The sequence below is a fragment of the Tachypleus tridentatus genome, chromosome 12 (genome assembly GCF_004210375.1).
Source record: "Tachypleus tridentatus isolate NWPU-2018 chromosome 12, ASM421037v1, whole genome shotgun sequence".
NCBI lineage: Eukaryota > Metazoa > Arthropoda > Merostomata > Xiphosura > Limulidae > Tachypleus > Tachypleus tridentatus.
Window position 1 is genome coordinate 116,396,275 of NC_134836.1, and position 26,022 is coordinate 116,422,296.

The following is a 26,022-nucleotide window of genomic DNA, read 5'->3' on the forward strand; positions in this document are numbered from 1 at the left end:
AACCTTTCCTGGACTCCACACTTCCAGAAAATCGCTACCCGAGCAAGTAATAGAATCTTCTTTCTGAAACGTATTAGCGGCCCCAACAAAGGCTGTTCTCCCAAAACCATTATCACAATATATAAAGCATTCATTAGACCCCTGTTCGAATATGGTAATGCAGCCACATGTAACATGACTGAAAGACAATACTCAATATTACAAAACCTGCAAAACCGTACCATTAAAATTGCTTACCGCCTCCCCAACTACACTCCCGCCACATACCTCAACTCCCTAACTCGACTATTACCAGTTAAGGATTGATTCATCAAACTCACTAAACGCTATTATTCTAAAGCTTCTGATGGAAACCTCCAAATTCGTCAATTATTCCGAATGGCAGATACCCCTCATACCTGGACTAAGTACACTTCACCATTAAACTGGACCACTAACCACAGTGACCAATACTAACAATTAATGTTAGAACAGACATTATAGTGTTATCCATTTACATGTCATTAATGTTTCTTTTTAACATTCTAGTTTGGGAACTGGGTGAGTATTTTATTTTCGGCGCCCATCCAGTGAAAGTGGTTTCCTTCGGGTACTTCGGTTTCCCCCACATTTAATTTCTCGATTTCTCGCCATTGGATTTATAGATCCTAGGCACCCTGGCCCTGAAAGGACCGTCTGTCTCTACTCCTACCTCTATCCACCCCTCCCATTCCTTTCTCTCTCCACGTATTATTCTCTCTCTATCTCGCTTTTTTTTATCTCCCTCTCTCTCTCTTTCTTTCTTTCTCTCTCTCTCTCACTATTCATGTCTCCCTCTATGTCACCGGTCCCCTGAAGAATGTGTGACCTGCTGCAGCCATGGTCTCCCTGCCCATGATCAAAAAGATTTCCGACCAATGCCGACCAGTCCAGCTGTCCCGCTCCTCAACCTTCAACTTTCATATTTTATTGTTATATTCTGTCATACATCAGTCAATTCGTTCTTCCTTCCTTCATGACACGTCCAACCTTACACATGTTTGGGGCTGAAGAGAAACAAAAGTTTCTGAGCGCCCCTGGTTTGCCTTAGGGGTCTCCCTGAGGTCTTTAAAACCAAAATTACTGCCAAGTTTAAAGGGCAAGCATATTTAGTGCAACGAAAATTCGAACCCCTGACTTTGAGATTAGCAGCCGAACGCCTTAACCCACCTGGCCATGCCGAACCTAAGACAATACTTAATTATCTGAAAGAATAATATATCTTATGCATGTTACGGTAATTTTAGGGTCTCATTACTAATCTTTAATACTTAAACATTTTTTTTCTCACCTCATAGCTTGAAAACAATAGAATTTAGTAAAGATAGAGCATCAAAATATCTCCTAATGGGAAAAAAAGAGGTCTTTGTTAAAACTTATGGACGTATGTTATAATTTCTTGTAATGTATTTTACGATAAAATTCTTTATTAGCTTAACAATAAACTTTAACAATAAATTAGAGTTGAGAGAGTTAAATAAAAGGGTTAATTTATAACCTTATATTACACTTCTTAAGCGAGAAGGCTCAATATATCGTTTATTGTTTCACGAAGTTTCTAATATGAGATAATTCAGACATGCAACTTTAACAATAACCGCAATTTTTACTAAAAAAATATCAACGTTCTTTGTATTAAAGTAACGTTATGTCTGCGAGATAGCACTGCAGATTTACGAGATGTAGCGTTAACTTGTTCTGAGCCAATGGGATATTCAGGCGGGTATTTAAAATAAGTTGTCACGGTTTAGTATTAGGCTAACGTTGAAAATAAAACTAAATTTGGTGTTGATCAAATGGAAATTATGACTCCATGTAAAGAACATTTTGATGAAGTAAGGTGATATGAATAAAACTTCTTTATTTATAAGTGTATTTTTATTTTTTAGTTATAACATGGTTATGCAGTTTTACCAAAACTTTTGTTCGCTGCTGTAAAACGTTTACTGTAAACTGCATAACTTAAGTGTTACTGCTGATAGGGACAGTACTGTGGTAACGTACGAATAGTTGCTTAATTAAAATTAGTTTTGAAAATTTAGATCTCAGAGTTAAGCCGTTACAGTTTAACAGATTACTGGATTTTGAAGTTTATTTTATCCTTTCAGTTTTAATTTGAAAAATTTTGACGTTGATAGATATGCTGGTTATGTAATATTAATAAAGTATTCAGTATTAATTATAATAAAGTATAATTTGCTTGTTTCCACTAACTAATACATATAAATTCCGACCTGACTTAGTGGACAACAAAAATCAATTCTTTTTTTAAATGTCTTTGTAGTAGATATGTTGCCAGTGTCAGTGTAATATTGTTTTGATGTATGATTTACAAAGAAATACTGCAGGTGAGAGTGAGTGAATATTCTGTTATTTAATATTAAAAGTGTTGCTTTGTATTGCTACAAAACTAAAAGTAAAGTATGGGTGGTAAGTCTGAAGATATTCCAATAAAAGTATTGAAATAACAAAATTTTAAATAATATAAATTACAAATAACTTGTTTCTCTGTGAAGTTTGTGTGTAAATCAAACCCAGTTATCATGTTAGAACGTATTATAGTAACTATAACAACTGGGACTACACATGGTATGTCAAGTAATAAAGGTATGTAAGTACAAGAGTTTAGTAAAACTGTAAAACTACAATATTAAACTGAGGATGAAACAAATAAAGGGTTATATTTTAAAAAGGTGTAAAGCTGAGAATTAAATAAATAACTTGACACACGTTGTAAGATTAGTTTAACTTACTAAGGTGTAGGAATCATTGTAGAAGTATATAGAGCACTGTATTTAAGTTAGTGTTTTTAAAATGTAAACTGATATAGTTTACATTAGATTAGATATACAAATCTGTGTTTTTTGGATTGTACTTACTGATATTTGTACAAATTTTATTAATTAATATATAACTAAAAGTTATTGCATGCTATTTCAAATAATTTTTTGTAAGTAGGTATTTCAATCCAGGATAATAAGTTTATATGCCACATTTTGGTTCATTGATAGATTGAAAGTTTATGCCTAGAGGTAATTGTTTTAGTTGAATTTTTTTAGAAATTTGCTCAATCCTCATACTATAATTAATAATTAACTAATAAGTAAACTTAGTTGAATATAGGTTAGTAAACCCATGATTGTACAACAGGATTTTTGTCGGGAAGCCTCATTAAGAAGAGATAAATCATATATCCAAAGTGCACATTTGTAACTTTCACTGATTTTATTTCTGTATTTCAGGACATTGTACATTTACCAAACCTACATTGAACTAATATTTCTATTCACGTTGATGTTTTTGTGATAATTTCAAGATGAGTGATTGTATTCATGTGGCAATCAGAGTACACCCTCTCATACAACGGTAAGCTTTTCTTTCTGACAAGAGTGGTCAGTTAATTTGCTTGTTTTACATTTATTGTTACGATTTTCATTAAAAATTATAATTTGCTTTAACAGTTGCTGTCATTGTTTGTGTAAATAACAAAACTTTAAGATATTTTCATTTTGCAATGTTTCAACTTAACTCTATCCACCCTGGTATTTGCATGATATGTTTTAGTGTCTTAAATTCTAAACTTTATGGAACTACTTTTTGCTTATGTTTTACCAGTTAGAATGGTATAAAATATTAGTTAATAATCTATATTTTAATAGTACATAAGTTCTAAGTTCTACAAGGCAATATTTAAAAAAAAACTGATATTTCCTTAGCGTGACACCTGCGACACATTTTATCTTAGCATCTTGCCACCCCTCAAAAAAAAGTACAAAAATAAACTTTAAGTTACCCTTTATAAAATGTTATTGCTCAGATAAACCACATTTACTATAGTCTTCAACTTTGTTTGATTACAGAGCTGTCGAACGAAAAAATCGGACCCTTGTCATGTCCTCTTTCATAATTCTTCAGTAGTTCACTCATGTTTTATGTATTTCCTATAATCAATAGAAACTGTTTTCACCTGTCAAATGAAGTCTTGTATAATGTTATGTTTGAACAGTTAAATGTCAGTTTCACTCACAGTACAAACATAGTTCCTGTGAGAAAGTTAACAGCTAGCTTGGATGAATTTGTAATGACCCAATAGACTGAGGGTAATTAGCCAACAGAATTTACAAAAGGAAAATGGGGTTAAATTCAATTTTGACCCTTTTAGGACATTCACAATGGTTCATACTGTTCACACAGAAATTTTGATTGAAATTGGCCCAATTTGCTCAGAAGAGTCAAAGTGCGAACAAATGCACATTTTGTCTTTATATATGTAAATTAAGAGTGACTGTCTTCCTACTACTGGTTACAGGCAGAAAAAAGGAGAAGCAGTTGATGGGGGCTGGAGGACTTCTGACCCTTAATTGATTTTACTTAGTTACTGGCTAGTTTGATACTATCTGGATCTTGTATGATAGTTGGAATATCTTCAACAAATTTGGGTGCTATGGCTACAGACGTTATCCATTATGACTTTTTTTTTTTTATGATGACAGAGAACTGCAAATGGAAATTAGTTTAAATTTTTAGTTTCAATATAGTGCTTTTGATTTATAATAAGCCCATTGTTTTATAATGCTGATATAATTGTCCATTGGTAATTAATGAATCTAATAAAGTTAGACCTGTTGATTTATATTACCAAAACATCAGTTAGGTTCTTCTGTAGGTATAAATAAGAAAACTACTAGAATATCAAACTATTCTGTATCCTTTTCATTAATTTCTTCAACCAGTTTTGTGATTTCATAGGCCACTCTTCAGGAAATAGTTTACTGATAATTTATAACAAAACAGAACTACAGATAATACATTTCAACTTAACGTGATTTAAATAAAACCTTCCATATGTACACATATGTAACACAGTTATGTAAATTAAGTGCATTACAAATGGATGAAAGGACATAAAATTGGTCCATATACTTTCGTGTTTTTTTTAACTTAAAATCTTACTCTAGTTAAATAAATAAATGAAATTTCCATAACAAAGTTTAATAATGTGGTATTCTTACTTGAATTTTTGTCTTAGCCTGAGTGACAATTTTTTGCTAAACAGTTAATGCAGCTATCTCAAATGAAGAAAAGCAAGATAAGAAATGGGAAAGTTATAATGCCTGAATTACTAAATGCTGTCTGTGTCCATCTTTTAACCAGTATAGTTGTCTGTCCTCTTTGCGGTAACATGACAGCCCCTATGTATCTCCTTTACTAGTTCTCCTGAAGTCCTCTACGTTTATTTAAATATTATTTATAAAATGTAACAGAAACGTAATTATGAATTTTCTTGAACTTTGTTTAACATTTATTTCTGTTTTGTTGATAGAGAGAACAGAGAAAATTCAAATATTCAGTGGGCAGTGAAGAATAAAAATTCTATATTCCAAATAGATAAAGATGGAAACTCTGTACAGAATGTACACTATGTATTTGGTAAGACAAAGTTAATACAATGTATTTGCTAGTTTGAAGTCATTTCAATCACTTTTCATCATTGTTGAAGGCTATAAGAGTAGGACTGTGGGTAGATGATTGGTTGTAGGAGTGTGGGTAGTTGTAGAAAATTTTGTAGTATGGTTTAAAGTTATTGAAGTTAATTGAAAAAATAATTTTTTTTTTATTTTTGGACCAAGCTTCAGATCCTTAGGTTACATCAGAGTAGATAACTAAGCACAGAAATGTAAGTTTGGAGTCTTGTGAATGTAAGGGTTAGATACATGAAGTTATTAATTTAAGAAAGTGGATTTTAAGTACCCCCAAAGCAACGAGAATGAGGCAAGTGAAACGTTTACTTATAATTTCCAGTTTTGAAATATGTACGAAGAATTCAACTCATTGTTTAAAACCTTGTAGATATTTATATTTGAATTTACCATTTATTTTTAAAAAAAGAATACTAATAATAATTGTTCTCACTGACCTTTCATGAGACAGAGTTTGACAACTATTCGGGTCTTTTAATGATACAAGTTAGACATTACTAATTTAATTACAGTAAGGTAATTTATAACTAGAACCACTTCATAACTCTATTTCTAACACTTGCATTTCTGAAATGTTAAGTTTAGCTCTATGGACTTTTAATTTTTATGATTTAGGGTAAAGAATTTAACAACAGATTATCTGGAATTTAAAAAGAGACATCTGCATTATTTGAAATATGTCAAAAAAATTCTTGAAATTCAAAAACGACATGCATATTTTAATGAAATTTATATTTTAGAGCTAATTTCAGTATCTGTTTTTTTAACAAAAGTTTATAATTGATAAAAAAAAAATTGTGAATTAGCCCAAACGTTTGTCATTGTTTTTTACAAAGTAAAAATGCTCTTAAAACTTGCTTAGATATGTAACATTTTTGTGCTTTTTAGTGTAAGTATAAATGAAATACCTTTTTGATAAAACTAATGCAGCTCGAGGTTGTACACCACCACAGGACTTCATGAGTTCTCTTCATGACTACCTGAACTTAAAAATACCAAAATAAAAGAAAGTGGCCTAAATGTAGATCAAAGTCTTGGCTAAAGCTATTGATAGGGATGTGATGTTTTCCATCATTTCATTTTGTAGCATGTTGAAGATTAAGAGGATGCGTGACCATATGTTCGTCATTTTACTGACTTGTAAACAGAAGATCAATGACACACTGGTTTTAAAGATACATGTCTAGATTATACATAAGTATTCATTAAATTACTGTGGAAGAAATTCTTTGTTTAAACACTAACAAAAATATTTTGTTATGTGGTCAACTCATCTTCATGTAAACTTAAGCCTTTTTTTTGGCTATTTGAATCAGAATAACTTGTTTAATTTAATGATGTTAGAAAAATACATAGGTTCAAGAAGTTTTGATAGAAATGAAATAAAAACTGTATAACCTGAGTGCTTTTGAAAGGTGGACCTTTTCAAAAGTGCTCAGGTTATACAGTTTTTATTTCATCTCTTGTTTAACTTAAGATGCTATTTTTATTGGAGTTTCCTGAAGCAAGTGACATATTTTCTTACTCCAACAATATTGCACCCTGTACTTTTAGACAGTGGATTCACTATAACAGTGAAATGGAAATTTTACTGTTTGAATGAATTGATGGTATGCATTATTGAATCAATACCTTCTGCTCCTGTGTATCATTTAGGAGGTGCATATAGAATTAAAATAGTTGTGTAAAATTCCACAAGGAACAATCACGTAAAACACCACCTTTCAGCAGAAGGTAGATCTTGTTACAACTTTTCTGAATGTCTTAAAACTTGTATTAATGTGGTTGAGTATATCCTACAAAAACCATTTGTTTATCTCGCAGGATAGTAACCTTGCATCCATCAGTTGCACACTAAAAGGAAAATCTATTGATTGTTCCTTTTTTCACTATGAGTGGAGTGAATATTACTATAGCAATTGCATCAAATTAATGGTCCTATTCATAAAAGAACACTTTGAAATACCACATCAAAATGTTTGGTAATTAAAGAAAAATGTAGTTTCATAGATAGAGAGCAAGAAAATCATGATTTAATACAGTATTGAGAAATAAAAGGTATTAGTATCAGTAAGGCTTGACACAGCTATGAAAGACAACCTGATAGTTCCTACTTAAATGGAATTTAAGAAATGGTGACAAAGTTAAAATGGATTTTACAAATAGAAGTTTTGAATAAAAATTATATAGACAAATGTTCACCCTGAATACCACTTTACATGTTTTTGTTTCTGATTTGTTAATGAAACAATATTTTGTGAAAGAAAACTTGTATAGATTGTAGGCATGAAATAGAATCTTTAGTATATCCTAACATTTACTGTTCAGAATATTACTTTTTTAACTGTATGACTGCTGTACTTTTTTGTATTTAAACTATCACATTATACAAAAATCATGTTTTAAATTAACCAATCATTGGTTTTCTATGTATTGTTGAAATTTTTTTCCTTTTTCAGATCGAGTGTTTCACATGAACGAAACAAACATGGATATATTTCAGGAAATATGTTCTCCAATTATTGAGTCTGTTATGCAAGGATTTAATGGTGAGTGTTGCTTGTAAGTTGACAGATTGTAGAAAAGATATCATAGATAAATGTTTGAAAAAATGTGAAGTGCATTGTGCAGCTAAAATAGTAGGTTTATGAAGTATTTTTGTAATTTTAACATAATCTATGTTCATTGTAAAAATGAACGTTAGTTAAATTGCCAGTAACAGGTGTCTCTACTGGTCATTTGAATGGTACATATTTATTATTAGAGGAATTAACACACATTTGTTAGATAGACTTAAACTGTATATTTTGTAACTTTACCACACAACTCCAGCATTAACATACTAAATTAACAATTTAACTTTTTCAACTTTCTAATGCTCACGTATTTGTAATATTGTTCATGTTATTACAGAATTAGTATGTTCTTAATTGTTTGTAATGTTAGTTGCAACTTTTGGATGCAAAATGTTTTAACTTGATTTTTGTTTGTTTTCAGGAACTATTTTTGCGTACGGTCAAACTTCATCAGGGAAAACATACACTATGATGGGAGAGCCGGGCACACCTGGAGTTATTCCAAGTACCATAGCAAAAATTTTTTATGAGATTGAAAATGTAAGTCAGCCAATTGTTCTTTATGTCCAGCCAGTTGTTCTTTATGCAATGTTAGCTTCAATCTATACGTGTTTTAATAAATCACTTTAACTGACCAGTAGAAAACTATCCTACAGTGTTATAACTTGTAAACTAAAATACCATAAGGTTGTTCTCTCTACTCTTTGTGGAGGGTGGTTGTGAATCTGGCACTATTTCCCACTCTCTGTATTTTAATAAAATATTATTGAGAAGTCGTAGATTCTTATTTGATGTGATGATCTTGTTATTTTATGAGAAACTTAATGTTTATAAAAGTCCAAAGAAGCAATCTTTAGTAGGCAGTTAAAGGTTAGCCTGTAATTGAATGTGTTCATTACATTACTACAAATTTTAATGGAAGTGGGATCTTTACCAAGTGCCTGGGATTTCAGTAAGATCCTACTTCCAGCTTACAAGATTTGTTATTGAACATTATGTATGAACCTGTTAACAGTGATTTATATCTCTTACACACGTATCCTGGTATTCTTTATGGACTTCCAAAAACGATTATATGCACAAGACCTATCGTATTCATTACTGGTATTGTTAATTACACAAACCCTTTATTAAAGAACTTCATTAGAATATACAGTACATGACTGCTTAGTTTTCTAAACAGATTAGGGAAAATTTCTTGGTTCTGTGTTCATGGCAAGTTGTGATGTCAGATACTTGTTTACAAATATTCCACAAGAAGGAAACCGTTGACCTAGCAAAGAACCTTGTATATGATGGTTACAGTCTGGTCCAAAGTATCAAACGACATATGTTGAAGAAGCTATTAAAATTTGGTACAAGGGATTCTTATTTTTAATAATGAATTCTCTGATTAAGTACGTGGTGTGGCTGTGGGGTTTGGATTCTGATATTAATATTGCAAATTCACACACACTGGTCTGTATTATAACTATGAAACTCTTCAAGGGAAGTTTTTTTAATCACAACCATATCAAGGTTTAACAACTAAGGTTTATAAAATGTGTACATTTTTTACAAGTTATCAAACATTAAAAAAAAAATTAATAAGAATGATTTTCTTCAGTAACTGTAACAGAAAAAATATTTAGTAAGAAAACTAATGTTAGTGACATTTCTCATAGTTATAGAGCTGATAAGCTTTTAATATCTATTACCCTCCTTTATCTAGTGAGGTAAATTCTTATCTAGGTCTAAAACTGAGAATAATAAGGCCTAACCTCAACTACAGTTTAGATGTCCAGATGAATTCCTTTTGACTAAAACCTCTTTATTCAAGGAAAAAATGAAAGAAATGTATCAATTTCGTTTGTTTATAAATACACATAAACAGCTGCACTGGGTGCACTACTACCAGATACTACCAGTATAGAATTGTAAAAACACTAAGTCTTCCTTATGTAACAATTCATGTTTTCCACCATCATAAGGCAGCAGATGGAAGAAACATTACAATTCAGAGGTAGGTCACAAAAACTTTCCAACATCTGTGAGAAAACTTTGTGTTAATTAGAACATAATTTTTAAAAAAAGGTCTTACTCTCAGTATTTTTCAGAATTATTTGTTTAATTATAAAATTTTAACACTGGAGTATCATTCTTTGAAACTAAGTTGCTACGGTTACAGGCCACCCAAAAGCTTGACACAGTTCTTGAGACCTTTGGCATTTGGTGTAAGCCAGCCATATTTAAGTTTTCCTGTTGCTAGGGGATTGTCAGAGTATTCAAGGAAGTAGTAGGAAAATTCACATGTAACAAAAGTGAGATTTGTTATGTTTTGGATTCTATTTCCAGATGCCAGAACGAGAATTTTTGTTACGTGTATCGTACATGGAGATTTATAATGAAACTATATCTGATCTTCTTTCCTCCGCACGAACAAGAAATTTGAAAATACACGAGTCTCCTGTAAGTTGTTTATCTCATAACAGTAGCTGTTTATAGCATTTACTTTACTAGTTGGTTAAATTAATAATATATTCTTGTAACGATCTACGTTTTGATGTTGTACCTGTAGGAAGGTAGTTGTGACCTATTCAGTGTTGCAAAAAGTTAATATCTTCAGTGCCATGTTAACTTTTAGGGACAGTTGTAAATGTATTTCAGTTCTCAATTTATTACCGAAAAAACCTGTTTTCCAGTCTATTATTGTTGAGTAAATGGACAAGTTCAACATTATACAATTGAAAATTACATTGTATGAATATACAGATGTAGTTCCATTGTGCTTTAAGTGAAGAAATTGTTTCATTTAGTTGAAATATAGAAAATTGAAACAAAATCTCAAAGCAAATTAACAGAACTGCTGTATAAAATTTTAAAACTTTTTATGAACTTGTGATAATTACATTTTTCTTTTGTAATGTTTTTGGTGGGAAGTTTGAAGATTTTGCTTTTGGAATTTAAAGTAGTGCTGTAGTTTTATATAGATGTACACTAAGAACTCATGTTTTTGTAATTTTGATATCCTTCTTGTGATCTTGGCAAGTATTGAGGGAAGCTCAGCTCTCAAGTGAACCTCTGTTTTCTCTAGGATGGCCAAGTTTTTGTAGCAGATCTCACAGAAGCCGAGATAAATTCACAAGAAAAGATCATAGAGTTAATGAAGAAAGGAGAAAGTAGGTTATATTAAATGAGGCCAAGTGCAGTTTTTAATATTACTCCACGTTTTTTACATGTGAAAAAAACTAAGTAATTTGTCCTGTACAATCTGAGGAATTTCCTGTATAGCATTTTATGTATTCTTTTCTCAAGTTCAAGAACCACTAATCTACAACTATGCATTTATTAATTGCTTTGACTCCTGATACAACCTGTTTACAAAATTATGTTCACTGTAAGGTGAAATAGTACTTTGTATTTGTTAGATGGTTTATTTTTAACACTTATAGAAATGTCACTTTATTCTTGTTATGTTGTCTCTTTTAACAGTTGTGTAAATAGTACATTGTATTTATGAGATGGTTGCTTTTTTAACAGTTGTACTGTGGAGGTAGCACATTACACTTGTTAGGTGGTCGGCTTTGTTAACAGTTCTATTTTCATGTGCAATTATGATCATTTTGTCTTCACATGGAATAGTTCCTTCACAATTAATTTCAAATTGTATAAACAAGAATGAGTACTAAAGATATTAGACAGTAGAACTGGCCCCAAAACTTGGGGACTAGGGAACTCTAGACAGTGGGACTGTTTTGTCATTAATGAGACAGTTCATGTTTTCTTTTCACTTCAAGTCAGTCGAGTCAAAGCTTGTGAAAATATTGTTAAAAGATTGTTTTTATAAGTCAGATTTATTTTAATAAATTACTTTTTTCTTTTCAATATGTGTGGATGTGTATATTTTGTGTGTAATATATACTTCTTCCTTTTTTCCTTTTAGAAAATCGTCATATTGGTGAAACCAATATGAATGAAAGAAGTTCCCGTTCACATACCATCTTCAGGATGGTGAGTTTGATATAAAACCAGAGGTTAACATGGTTTTAATGTTTCAAAAGTTTGAAGATGAAATGTCAGTAGCAATTAATTTTTTATACAAGTTTTAGTTGTTAGTACGCACCTCCAGGTTTCATTACATCAGTATTACTGAAATTGGTACTTCTTTCTTAATTTAAATTGAACAGCTTTATAGTAATGCTTTAAAAATAAATTATCGATGAGTTGCCTTATATTCATCAAGTTGTCTAAGGCTGAAGGAAATGCTTGTTTAGAACTGAAGAATTTTATCATAATTCATGTTATAAAACTAAAATTAGGGACACTATTAATTATTAAGACATTTTATATTGTAGTAATTGTTTTTAACTAAATCCTCAGTGCCACAAATTGAATGTATATATTGTGGCTCTCCAAAAGTGAATATTTTATTGCTCAAATAATCCTTCTTTTCCTTCGTTAAAAGACTCGTACATTTTAATAGTTATTATTATTCTTTGATTTGTTTAATCATGTTAGTCAGTGTGATACTGCTAGATATTTGATCTTCTTAAATACGTTTATATTGCATCAAAAATATTTTTGTGAAATGTATTTTTGTAATACATATATGAGAATGTTTTAATTTTTATAAAATCCGTTTTTAAACTTTAGATCATAGAGAGCAGGATGAGGGTTGATGAAGATGTTGATGAAGCGGTCAACGTGTCTCAGTTGGTCAGTGTTAAATTAATATTTCGATGAAGCAGCCACTGTGTTTTGTTAGTCAGTATTAAATTGTTAATATAAAAACATGAGAGACCCAAATAGGTTTCCCTTGTAAAGTAAAACTTTTGTTTTTTTACCACCATAATACTGAAGAAGTAACTAACAACCTCCTATTTTTTAACTGAATTTATGCAGAGTTGATTAAGTGAAACTTTGGAACAAACCTGCAATGGAGTAAGAATGTTGACCTGTAATTTTGAACTTTCTACGTATATTTATGTAAAATATGGCAAACATTTAGTAAATTGTTGTATACTAAAGATTAGATGTGTTAAAGTATTTTTTACTGAAGGTGTCTGATTCTCTTAGGGTAGGCTGACAACTTGAAGTGTAAGATTATGTTCACGTGAAGAAAAAAACACGTTTACGTGTTGTGTTTAAGAAGATCTTGAGACATTCAGTTTTTATTTACTTTGTCGAACTGATGCTGAATCAGTGGTGTTGTGTAAAATGAACAGTTCATAACTCTGACATCAAATACGTACAACCTTGAATGTCACTATATAAATTATCATAGTATGCACGCTCTGATTTGCACCTGTACACATAGGTTTGTCACTATTTAACTTGGTTAGGTTTACAAATTAGCACTAAGATTGGGTATGTCCTATGTTTTTTGGGAATGTCTAACTAAGTACAGATAAACATGTATTGAAAGTTTCATACCTGAATGAACAGGTATTTATTTGCTGAGTTCTTTAGGTATTGTAATGTTTTAGTATAAGACAATGTTTAACTAGAGGTATTGGAGATTGAGAATTGACATAGTATTAACAGGGTTTTCTAATATTTCTTAACCTTCCGTACGGTAGTTTAGCAGGGTTTTTTTTTTAATTTATTTTGCTTTGGTTGAACGAGGAACTGGACTGTAGTCTTTTACCAGCTTCTTATGGTCAAGTTACAACAATATTAAAAAGTTGTTTACAGTATTTAGCGGTGTGTATAATGTTTTTCAGTCGCATTACAATAAAAAGAAATTTGTTCTTATCATTGAGCTGTATCAGAGCTACATGCTTAACATGATTGTTATTTGCAGTTAGGGAATGTTTGTAGTCATGTAGTAACAAGGATAGTTTTGTAAAATCAGTCAAACAACATACATTATTTATAACTTTTGGTGTGACTTGGTACAAAAAGATACAACTAACTAAAACCATCAGCAGTAGTTTTATTCAACAAAACTTTAAAACAAATTTATTTAGTAATTAAACAAAAAATGTAAAGTTAATATTTTCATTCAGCAGAATGTTAACAATTCAGTCAACTGTTGTGTGATAGAAACTTGTTGATAGGGTAATACTGTCAAGTAATTGTCATGTTAAAGGGAATTTGTCTTCAGTATTGCTTCTGCTACTACAATCTTGTTCATAAAAATCTGTCTCATTTGTAAGTATTTACATTTATGGAGACATCAAATCTAAGCAAACCCCAGATATTTGTGAAGTGCTCATTAAAGATGGTGGATTAACACTGAGAAAGAATTATGCAAAAGAAAACTTACTGTTTTTTTCTTAGTTCATTTATTATTTCTTATACACTTAAGAACAGAAAAGTATGTCGTTAAGTTCTAATAATGTAGAAAATTGTTCTATTTTTGGAACTTTCTTAACCATATTTTCTCTGAAATGAAATTGTAATTCATGTACTTTTTAATTATTTGTTGATCATTTGCCATCCTGAAAGGAATTGTTTAGAAAAATTAAGATGTAAACAACAGAAAAGGCATCAACATGACAAACCGTTGACTAACCTCATAATTAACATATCCGACTGACAATTAAACACAGACGAGATATATCTACTTAACAAAGGACTCAACTTTGCAATAGCACCTAGGTGCATTCCAACCATAGAAATCAAAACATGTTTAGAAAATCTAGCCAGGAGACTTGTGATACTTTCTACAGAAAACAAAAACAAGGAAACAACCAACAGAAAGAAGACAACTTAGATAATTTTATTAATATCCAACAGCAAAACTTCCCAGGTAAAATTACAAATTTTATATTTTCCAGAAACACCTAAAAACAACATCTTAAACGATTTTTTCAAAGAATTTTCTCACAAAACCATCAACATAATTTCACAAAACAAAGTTAAAAAATAATCTTACAAAAAGACACATTAATTCCATTAAAAACCTAAAACAAGACAAAAACATTAAAATTCTAAAAGCAGATAAAGGAAATGCTATAGTCATAATGAATACAAATGAATACATCCAAAAAAATGAAGAACATCCTGTCAGACACTAACAAATTTAAACCAATACATACAAATCTAACAAAGACACACGAAATGCAACTGAACAAATTACTACTAAAAATCAAAAAAGCCAACACAATTTCACAAACACTTTATTCCTACCTACGCAAAACCGACTCCCGCACACCACAAATATACGGCATCCCCAAACCTCATAAACCAGATTGTCCATTATGACGAATAATTTCCACGTATGAATCGTTTAATTACAATCTTGGTAAATACATAGCATGGGCATTCTCCAAATATGTAACAGCCACCTCATTTATCAAAGACTTTTAATTTCAAGTCTAATCTTAATCAACTTAATCATGAAACCTTAATGGCCAGTTTCGATGTTATATCCCTCTTTACAGAAGTTCCAACAAAAAAACCACTGAAGCCTGCAAGATAGCCTTAGAACTCTATATTCAAGACCCCAACCCAACTATAGACATTCCCAGCAACCAATTAGCATCCCTCATAGAATTCACCACGGTAAAGACAAACTTCATGTTCAACAACCACAACTATATACAAACAAATGGCTTAAGCATGGGCAACCCAGTATCACCAGTTCTAGTCAATATTTTTATGACACAAGTTGAAACACAAGCAATTAACACAGCATTACATCCACCACTATACTGGTACAGACATGTAGATGACACGGTTGCGGGATTCACATCTACAGAACATACACTTAATTTTTTCAATCACATTAACGCTATACATCCCAACATTAACTTCACATGTGAACAAGAAGGAAGCAATCAAATATCATTTCTTAACCTCAAAATTACAAGAACCGATACACAATTTAAAACGGAAATCCACCGAAAAATCACCCATACTGGACTATACATTCCTTGGGACTCGGCACGTGAAACAAAACAAAAACTCAACATACTAAGAAACCAAATAAACACAGCCATAAAACTATGCTCACCAGATAAAATTAACGATGAATTAGACAAAATAAAACAATACTTCACCAACATCAATAAGTTTCATCCACAAACCGTAGAAAACATTATACGCACACACCTGGACAGAAAGCAAAATCAACCAACAAAAGTAAATATATCTCGCGAATCAAAAAATCGGGAAACCACATACTGCTGCATACCATACATTCCTGACATCAGCAGACAAATAATCAACATTTGGCAAAAACTGGTAACAAAATATGACATTCCAGTTAATACCAAATTTATTCAAAAACCAGGCACAAAACTGAGGTCTATACTATGTAAAAACTCCACTGACAAACACCACACCAACATTATTTATAAAATACAATGTGATAACTGCCATGACTTCTATATTGGAGAAACAAGTAGAAAAATGGAAACCAAATTTAAATAACATGTCACCTTCACATGTTTTTGAACACTGCAAGTCAAATAAACACAACATAAACATAGAAAACACTCAAATACTAAATAAAGAAACAAACATAAACAAATGCAAAATTAAAGAAGCCTTACTTATACAACAACTTAAGCCCAAAATAAACCAATACAAAGTAACACCTTTATATCTATATTAAAAAATATAATTAATAATAATAAAATAAATAATATAAAATATGTTCAAACATCTCAGCCCACCCTCTACATTCCAACACTCAGTTACACAACCTCTTTCAAACATGTGGTCAGCTTTTGGTCAGTTACCTCTCTCTTTCTTTGTGAACCTGATAATGACTGATGAAGGTTGAAACGTTGTTCACTCCTCTGCATAAAATATTTTCTCAACCCAAACGAGTCGTTTATACACATATATGTATATATATATGTCAGCAAAGAGTTTTCTATCTATTTTAGAACATGTACCTGCAATTTTTCCACATGTTCACACAAAAATAAAAACTCCATTTACGTGACAAGTGGTTATTACTAATTTTCTGTAGTTTCAGGTATTATTTTGTAGGCCAGGTTAACATTTTGGGTTGTAGGTTGAATGATTTAAGGAGATATCACTTGATGAAATATACCACTTAATGACACTGTAGCCTAGTTGTAAAAGTAACATTCCATCCTGTTATCTTGTTTCAATATCTGACTACTCTCCCTCTGGTGTCAAGAGTTTAAAAATAGGGATGGCTATACTTGAACCCTAGAGGTCTGACATGGTTGTTTAGACCTTGTGTCCATAAAGTTCTGTTTAATTTAAAAATAACGACACTAACATACAATTAGGTGAATACTTTAAATTTCCCTTTCTGCCCGTTTTTGTTTTCCTCCAAATTTTTGTTTGTTTGTACTATGCCAACTTACATTTTTTTTGTCCAGAATTTGGTTGACCTTGCTGGTTCAGAACGAGCAGGCCAGACAGGAGCGACTGGAGACAGATTTCGTGAAGGCATACACATTAATAAATCTTTACTGATGTTAGGACATGTAATTAGTCGACTCAGTGAAGGTTCTGAAGGGTGAGTTATAAAGCCATTTTTTAAGTATTTAAAGATGTTTATTTGTCTTTTGAATTTATAGTGGAATTTGATATTTGACTGTTAATAACATAAATATTCTGTATGGTATAAAATTAAGTTTAATTTTGTGCGAGTGCAACTCTTACTAATGTATTTTTAATTTTTCAGTTGTACTGTGAATGATAAGGAAAGCCAATTAAATAATTAAAATCACAGATATGTGAAATATTTTTTTAAGAGTCTATTAACAATTTATTAAAATTTTAATGCCCCCAAAATAAAAACTTCATAGATACCTGGATTTAGAAATCTTAGGTCTATAAAAATAATACTTATGTTACATGTAACATTTTGTTATAGGATATGTATGGATTTTGGTCTTCATGTAAGACAGTGATGGTACTGAGGCTTGTAAGGATTTAATATTTTGGAGTTATTAATCGATTATGGTACCTCCTCGATTCTGAGGGTCAACGACTTTAGCTGTCCATTATTCTCGTTTCTAGCCGTGTACGCTTTCCAAAACTCAAGCTTTTCATTTTCATTCAGTTTCCTTATCCTGTTCAGCCAAGTGATTCTCTTCTTCTTTATCATAAGATCTGTTAGCTTCCCTTCAAGTCTGTTTATGTGCATTATCCAATACCTGCATAATGTTGAACTTTTGGTAATGTGTGTTGAACTTCTTTGTGTTTTCTCTCTAACATCACATTTTAATTGTTTCTAACTGTTCAGAACAGTTTTGTGACTTGAAGAATACAACTTTACCATTTGTATCTCTCTTTAAATCTTCAGCTAACTACTAATATTCATTCCTAAAGAACTTCTCTCCTCTTGTTCAAATGCTTTACTTTCTCCACAATACATATTCAGGAAGCTTCTCCAGATTGTGAAGTTACCATTGTATTAGTTTCGGTTACATTTATTGAGTATCTTCTTTCCCAGTTTTTAAAGTAGTTGTTTCTTTTCCTCAGATTAACCAAATTATCATCAACACAACTATTTTTATACATTTTCTTTCTATTGATCTTCATTCCTTCTGTATCCATGGTAACCTTTTTCGTAACCACTGTGCATATGAATTACATAATGTTTCTGACAGCATATGTCCCTGCTGTACACTGGTTTTAACAGTTTTTAGGATTCTTATATCCACTTAATCTTTCACAGTCAGCTGCTGTTATTTCATTAGCTGAAGATCTTAAGAGTGATAAATTTTTGAAAGCCTATGAAGCACACTTCTGTGGCTTTTTCATCTGGTATCTTAAGGCTAAACATACTCTTTCGTGTGCCTTGACCTCTTCCAGAACCATTATGATCTCCTGTTCTCAGCCTTATTCTATTGAGAATTATTGTTAGCAGCTTTAGAGTGAGATAGTTTAAGCTGGTACGTCCATTCTGGCCACATTCCAGAGCCTTTTTTAAGTTTTAACAGTAGTTTTTTAGTCTTAATTTATCAGATACTTACTCTGCTCTCAACAGATATGAGTAAAGTTAATATAACTAGGCCCTTTTGTTTTTCTTTTAATGACAGTAACTTACATTTAATATTTTTAACTGTAAATTTCTACTTGCCATATTTCTGGATTTTCAAAGTTTGTTTTAAGGGTCAGAATTAGGATTTATAAAAATGATCTGTTAAAATACATACGTTTCTTTAATTTTCAGATATATGATATTTATTCAAAATACAAATCATTTAGTTTTTTTATTCTAAAGTAAACAACAATGTTCAGGTGTAGTGAGAATGTAGTTTAGTAGAAGATGAGGGAGATACATAAGTGAGTTATTTAAAGTATAAAGAGACTTAACCCATTTAATCTGTAAATTAAAATAATTAAGAAATAACAGTTTGAAAAAATAAGAGATTGTGTAACCAAGCAGATATTTTGTTTTAAACTCTTTACAACCTTTCTAATTAATTAAATTATAATTGATATATGTGGAAATAATTATAGTTTATTTTATCATGTAGTCAGTTTGTAAATTATCGAGACTCCAAGTTAACAAGAATTCTTCAGAACTCTCTTGGTGGTAATGCTCGAACTGCTATCATTTGTACAGTCACTCCTGCCACTGTGGAACAAACCCATTCAACATTGAAAGTAAGTTATTACAATGTTATTCATAAAATCTGTCTTATTTGTAATTATTTAAACTTATGAAAACATTAAATGTAAGCAAATCCAAGATATTTATGAAGTGTTTGTTAGAGAGGGTGGATTAATAACTAAGAAACAGTATTATGTAATAAATTTTAATTACTGTTTTTCTTATAGTTCATTTAATATTTCTGGTACACTTAAAAATGGGAAAACTAAGTCATCAAGTTCTAATAAGATAGAAAATTGTGCCTTCATTCTATGCTTGGAACTTTGTATTCTTATTGTCTATACAAATTGAAATGATAATTTGTGGATGACTTCTACCAAAGTTTAAATCATTGAGATCACACACTCTTGCTAGTAATGGGGAACTGTCTTGTTCAATTTAATATGCCTGTAAACTCAGTGGTATGTTACTACTTTGGGTGCACACAAACCAGCAGTTATCAGAGAACAGACAGTTGGAGTCATGATGCCATGAGGAAAAGACTACACAAGCTTACGTATAGGAATAGTTTTTATATCAGTGTTTATGAATACAAGTGTTTCAAGTATGCCTATTTGTTTTAACATTTATTGTGGATAGTGTTGAAGAAATGAAAAACAATTAGATACAGTAATTTGAAATATTGTCTTGGCTGATCAAACTTGCTTCCCAGTCTATTTGAATTTTGAAGTATTTTCTCAAAGGAAGTGGTATATTTTGTATTAGTTCTATTACTGACAGCCCTGTTGAGAATCCATGTTTCAGGTCTGCTTATCTACTTTGTCGAGAAACTGCAGTCCTTAAGATTCTTGTTGAATCTGGGAATGCATGAAAACTTGGTTGAAGAAAATACTCATAGTTTGACTTCTGTGCTATCCTGAGGACAAAGTGTGATGGTGCAGAGTATAGTTATGGATTTGTTCTAGCTTGGACTTGGTCCATTTGTAACAATTAAGACTCTTGTCATTGCTATACTACATGCACTGATAGATTTCTGTTCATCTGTTATTGTAAAGCAACATGCCATGATTTGAGATAAAAAAAATACCAAAACCTGTTCAACCCATTATAGAGATCCAACCCGAATCCTATTGAGTCCATTAGTAACATCTTGAAAAGCCAGCTAAAAGACAGAAGGAACAGTTTCAGAAATATCGTGGTACTTTGTGGGAGGACTGGAAGTCATTTTCCCACAAGATGCTTTCTTGTGGTTAGTGGCAGGAAATTTTGGATTGTGATAAATGCTAGAGGTGATTGTAACCTATTATTAAAATGGGTTTTAATTAATAAAGTGTGACACTTACTTTTCAAGGTATGCTGTCTCATTAGTATGGTTGAATGCCAGTCTGTGGATGGTTGTTTTCCACTAGTATTTCATATCTCATTGAAATTTCTTTTTTAAAATATATTTTCTAAAAATGTTTTTTTTTATTTGGAAGTACTACATTGGAAAAGTGTTCAGGTTGTACTGTAATGTTTTTGTATATTAAAAGTGGTACCCTTTATGGAAATTTTTTTTTTTTTGAATAACTCCATTTGTTTAGTACTACGTTTACAATGTACAGTCCTAGTGAAAGTCCTGGCCTTGTAAGGAGAGTACCTTAAATAAAAGTTAAAGAAATGGTTGTGCGTATTGAAGTTTCATAATTTGTTAAATCTTAATTATGTGTGAAATTCTTTTTATGGATTTGTTTGTGGAATTATTCAATAGATAACACTACCCTATTTATTTCTCTAGTATACCAGATTGTGTGTGTACATTGGTTTATTAATATACACTAGTTTGTCTGCACATTTGCTCACATTAAGTATTTGCACTACTACTGATATAGCTTGTGTATCTTCACAGAATTTGGTAGTAAAGATTACAATTTTTTGTCCATAAAAATCAGATTTTCTAAAATAAAATATTTTTACTGAAGATTTCTGTTTTGTTACCTGTCTGAGTCCAAAGTGACTTCATGTTATGATTTAAAAATAACTTCATCCCAAAAAAATCTCAAATTTATTTGTTTTAATCTCTGAAACCTTGTAAATACATTTGAAATGTTTGAGTAAGACTATATTTTGTTATTTTCTATACTCTAATTATATAGTCTGTCACTTAACCAACCTTGTAACAATCATAAGAAAAAAAATTAGAAAAATATAAATTTTGGTTTTTTCAAGCCAAAATGGCTATACTATAACAAAAATACAAATGTTTAGTCCAGGTAACCTAGGTGTTATAACATTTATATATTTATTTTATATTATATTGACCTTCCACTTATGTCTACCTAACATTACATTTCTTGCACTGACATGGTGCACGTGTGTTACATATCCAGTAATATAAAAATGACCTTTAGTCTTCCCTGTCTTGGCTGTGTGTTAGTGGACTAGTATTTTGTAATAGACAGTCACGTTCGGATTATTATAGATTACAATTTAGAAATAAATTATTGAACTTGTTTATCATAAAATACAGAACAATAAACAAGTCCTGGACATAGGTTGTTAAGCCTTTTAAAGTTTTGCATGTGGAGGATATCACACTTTTTAAAGGTTTTATATATATACATTAAGTAACTGTATTGGTACCATAAAATTCAACTATAATTTGTTAATCTTATTAAGTAAGTTGTATTTAAATGTAAAAATAAAAACAAATGAAACTTTGAACAGATTAGACTCAACCTACTTCCTTAATTTTGGATCACGAGAACGTGGTAGCCTTTTCAAAGATTAAAATGGATGAGAAAATTACTAGGGACAATCTAAGCTTATTGATTGGTTGTTCACATGCCATGTACTGTAGTAAGTGTATACAAGATACTTCAAAAGTGGAGAGAGATGAACAGGGCCACTGAGTTTGATTCACTACATAAGTCGTATCTCGGCAAAATAAAAAAAATACAAGGTTTTTATTTTATATTCTAGCTTGATAAGATTAGTAATTTGAGTTCTAATTTGTACAAGATACAGACTTAATATTTTGACAACACAAACATCTAATTTTAAACAGTGCTACGTTCAACATACCACATGACTCACTAAAATTTATGTTTAAATGTTACTTTAATATTTACTTTTAAATGAAGAAATTCACTCATATATATTAAAATTTGAATTATCTACAATTTGATTCCAAACTTTTCAACATAAATTAAAAAAAATGCATGCAGGTAAGGAGATTCTAGTTCACAAAACTGTCTTTTTTGACAAAACATGTAAAATAATCTTTAATTACATAAAATTACATGAAGAACCATTTTCATGTTTGTATGACCACTTAATTAAAATTAATTAGTTACCAGTTTTTATTATTACTAGATACTACCAAACAATCACTTTTATTCTTTAATTATATAGAACATTTCCAAAACCTATACTTCACACAACTGGTCACTGATCAAAGACTATCATTGTGTTTGTTGAAGTAGAATCTCCTTACATGCCTTTTTCTGTCTTAATTGTGAATGGGTTAATGAACTGTATTTTTTATTTGTTTTTCATTTTATGTCTTAGTTTGTTTAAAATTTATGGATATATTTAGTTTGCAAGCAGGGCAAAATGTATCAAGAATAAGCCAGTAGTAAATGAAGTGATGACAGATGCTGCCATGTTGAAACGATATGCCAAACTGATGCAAAAAATGACCAGAGAGTTAGAGGTGAGATGATGAACATTGAATGTACACTGCTGTTTTACATAAGTGATACATAATTTTGTAATTACTAATAGATAATTCATATTTTAACAGAGTTACCAGTATTCAAAATATTTATTTTTCATAATCAGTCAATGGATTTTTTCCATAAAAATGTTTTATTGTTTGCTAAGTCTATAATATTTTTTGTTTTTGTCATGTGATGAATGTTTGCCATTTTGTGACATTCTTTGAATTAGATAGCACATAAACTTAGGTTCTTTAAGTAGTGAAGCATGTTAATTGAAGTAAGTTGATAAAAAGAGAATTTAAGTTAAAGTACTTACGAGATCTAGTATTCTGTAGAGTTGAAAAAACTGTTATATTGTGTTGTAATATTTTTTTCATTATATTACTTTGGAGGATTTAATATTTGATATGTTGTACATAGATTGTTTATGCTGATTACCTGTGTTAATTTCCTTCAGGTCTAAATGTATGACACATTGTATTTTTCTATAAATACCTTCTTATTAGTGTCTACGTTTACAAGATGCTATACAATACAGTTGTGTCTGTTGAGAGAAATCTAATAGCACTCAAACATTTACAGGATGCTAAGCAGTACAATCGTGTACATGAGGTGGAAGCCATGGAGAAACAGCTTGAAGAGAAGGATAGACAGATGAGAGAGTTGGAAATAAAAATAAAACAGTTAAAAGAAAAGTTTGTGGTTTCCAGTCACGCCTCTGAAGGCCCATCGAAGGTAGTATACTGTAACACGTTTAATGTCTGGGGTGTTGTCAGTGTAACAAATTAAATTGTAGTTACTTGAATTATGTTAATCTCTTAAAATGTTACTATAGTTTAAACAAGTTGTGTGTAGTAAATCATAATACAGAGTTTCAAAATGTTTGATACGAACTTGCAGGGAGAATCGTAAGTTGTGTTAGTAGTTCCATGAATTATTTGAAATGCTAAGTGAAAACGTTAGCATGAACAGAGATAAGTGTAGTTTTGTGAATTTGATATTGTTAGTAGTTGTAGTATTTGTATATTCCAGTATTTCATCAGTGCATTTGTATGGAAGTTTTGAATTTCATATCTTGGGATAGATACTGAAATGATCTGTTTGGTGAGCTAAATATTTATTTGTTAGACTGATGTTATGATAAATAACCATAACACTGCTATTGGGTGTCAATGTACATAGTTAATTTAGACTTAGTTTGTTGGCTAGCTTAAAGATTTAATACATTTCTAATCATTGCAATATAGTTTCCATTATGTGTGTAAGCCAGATAGTTGCTGATAATTCTTATTATTTCTGTGAGAACTTTAGTTTTTGAAAACTGTGAAGTTATGTGTGTGTGTGTGTATATAAATTTGAAATATATATATTTATTTCAAATTTTGTTTTCAGACCAAATTGAAAGTTACAAAACAGATTGAAAGACAATTCTTGTGCTTCTAACAGTGCAAGTTTAATTATGTGTTGCCACATTATTGTGTCACAAAATGGTCACCCAATTTTAAATCAGTATCTTAGGAACCTGTTTATTGTATTTCATTTCACTCAATTTCATTCTGTGTATAGGTTTGTTAATTTCACTTGTGTTCAACTTAAAATCTTATCGTACATATAGGTTTATTATTTGGTTACACAGTGAAAGAAAAATTCTTGTTTCATTATTTTCCTGTTCTGCATTAGCATAAAAAAATTCGCAGAGAGACATGGGGTGGACACATCACAAGAAATCGATCAACTTCTTTTGGATTTCCATCCAAACGATCAGATGATGTAATTCCTTGGTTACCACTAAAGGAAGAGAACTGTTTATCTGACATGTTTATGAAACAAGAGCTTCCAAATATACTAGAAGAGGAGTCTCCACCCTCAGATATGAACAGTTCATTTCTGTCTACAAAAAGCTTTGATTGTAAGTTCTAAATTTTCTACATTTTACATGTCAAATTAGAATGTCGTTCCTTTTAGATTTCAAAGGCTCTGGAGTATACTGTGATTTTTGTTAATTTTATTAAATATTTTATAAATAAAAATGTGTGCATGTGTGTGTGAGAATGTAATGTACAATATTCGTAATGACTTGAATTAATCAAAATGTTTAAGTTGTATAATTTTAAAACCTGAATATCAAAAACAACTTATTGTTCATCTCAACAGGTATACCACCAATACTTTTTGAAGCAGATCTCCAAATTTCTGAAAAAAGGCATTTTTGTGAATCTCCCCTTATCGGAGGTGTCGGCAAAAGGAGACGGAAAGTTGTTTTTAACGTCCCCATGTTTGAGGATGCGGATACTCAAACCGAGGTGAGAGATCCGAAACATTATTTTTACATGCCTTTCAATTTTTATCTGTAATGGACAATTTGAGATAAATGTGGAGGCTCCAATTAACTTGATTTTTCCTTTGTTTTCTAATGCTTCTTCTGTTCTAGGTATTTAAACTGCAACTGTTAAAATCTTAATACTGCATATGTGAATAGCTTTTCAACTAATCTAGTTTCTTCTGTCATTCAGCCAAAGCTTGTTAGTATAGTTCAGTAGCACACACTAGATGGAGCGTTGTTGCAAAAACATGAAATTATTTTTGTTTGTGTTTCACACTAGAAGTGCTATTTTTATGTACTTGCAAGCTTGAAATATGGTTTCAAATTTTTTCACCTCTGTTATAATGTTTTTTGTTTTTTTACACAACTGTTAATGTTATGCAATGTTTTGGAGTGTGTGTTAACCTTAACTTTTTAAAAACTCTTTGCATAATTTAATAACCCTTTG

General features: G+C 30.8%; 1 protein-coding gene across 1 annotated transcript in view; it reads left to right on the forward strand.

The window, feature by feature from the left end:
* The first annotated feature begins 1,726 nt into the window (after positions 1-1,726).
* LOC143235738 (uncharacterized) overlaps positions 1,727-26,022 on the forward strand; it is a 61,416-nt gene continuing 37,120 nt past the window's right edge. The window contains 15 exon segments of the mRNA XM_076473944.1: positions 1,727-1,853; positions 3,261-3,384; positions 5,342-5,448; positions 7,958-8,047; positions 8,496-8,614; positions 10,409-10,522; positions 11,148-11,232; positions 11,997-12,064; positions 12,707-12,769; positions 17,362-17,501; positions 19,474-19,603; positions 23,128-23,244; positions 23,834-23,986; positions 24,932-25,160; positions 25,406-25,554. Of these exon segments, the coding sequence (XP_076330059.1) occupies positions 3,335-3,384; positions 5,342-5,448; positions 7,958-8,047; positions 8,496-8,614; positions 10,409-10,522; positions 11,148-11,232; positions 11,997-12,064; positions 12,707-12,769; positions 17,362-17,501; positions 19,474-19,603; positions 23,128-23,244; positions 23,834-23,986; positions 24,932-25,160; positions 25,406-25,554 (1,614 nt within the window). The 5' untranslated portion in view covers positions 1,727-1,853; positions 3,261-3,334.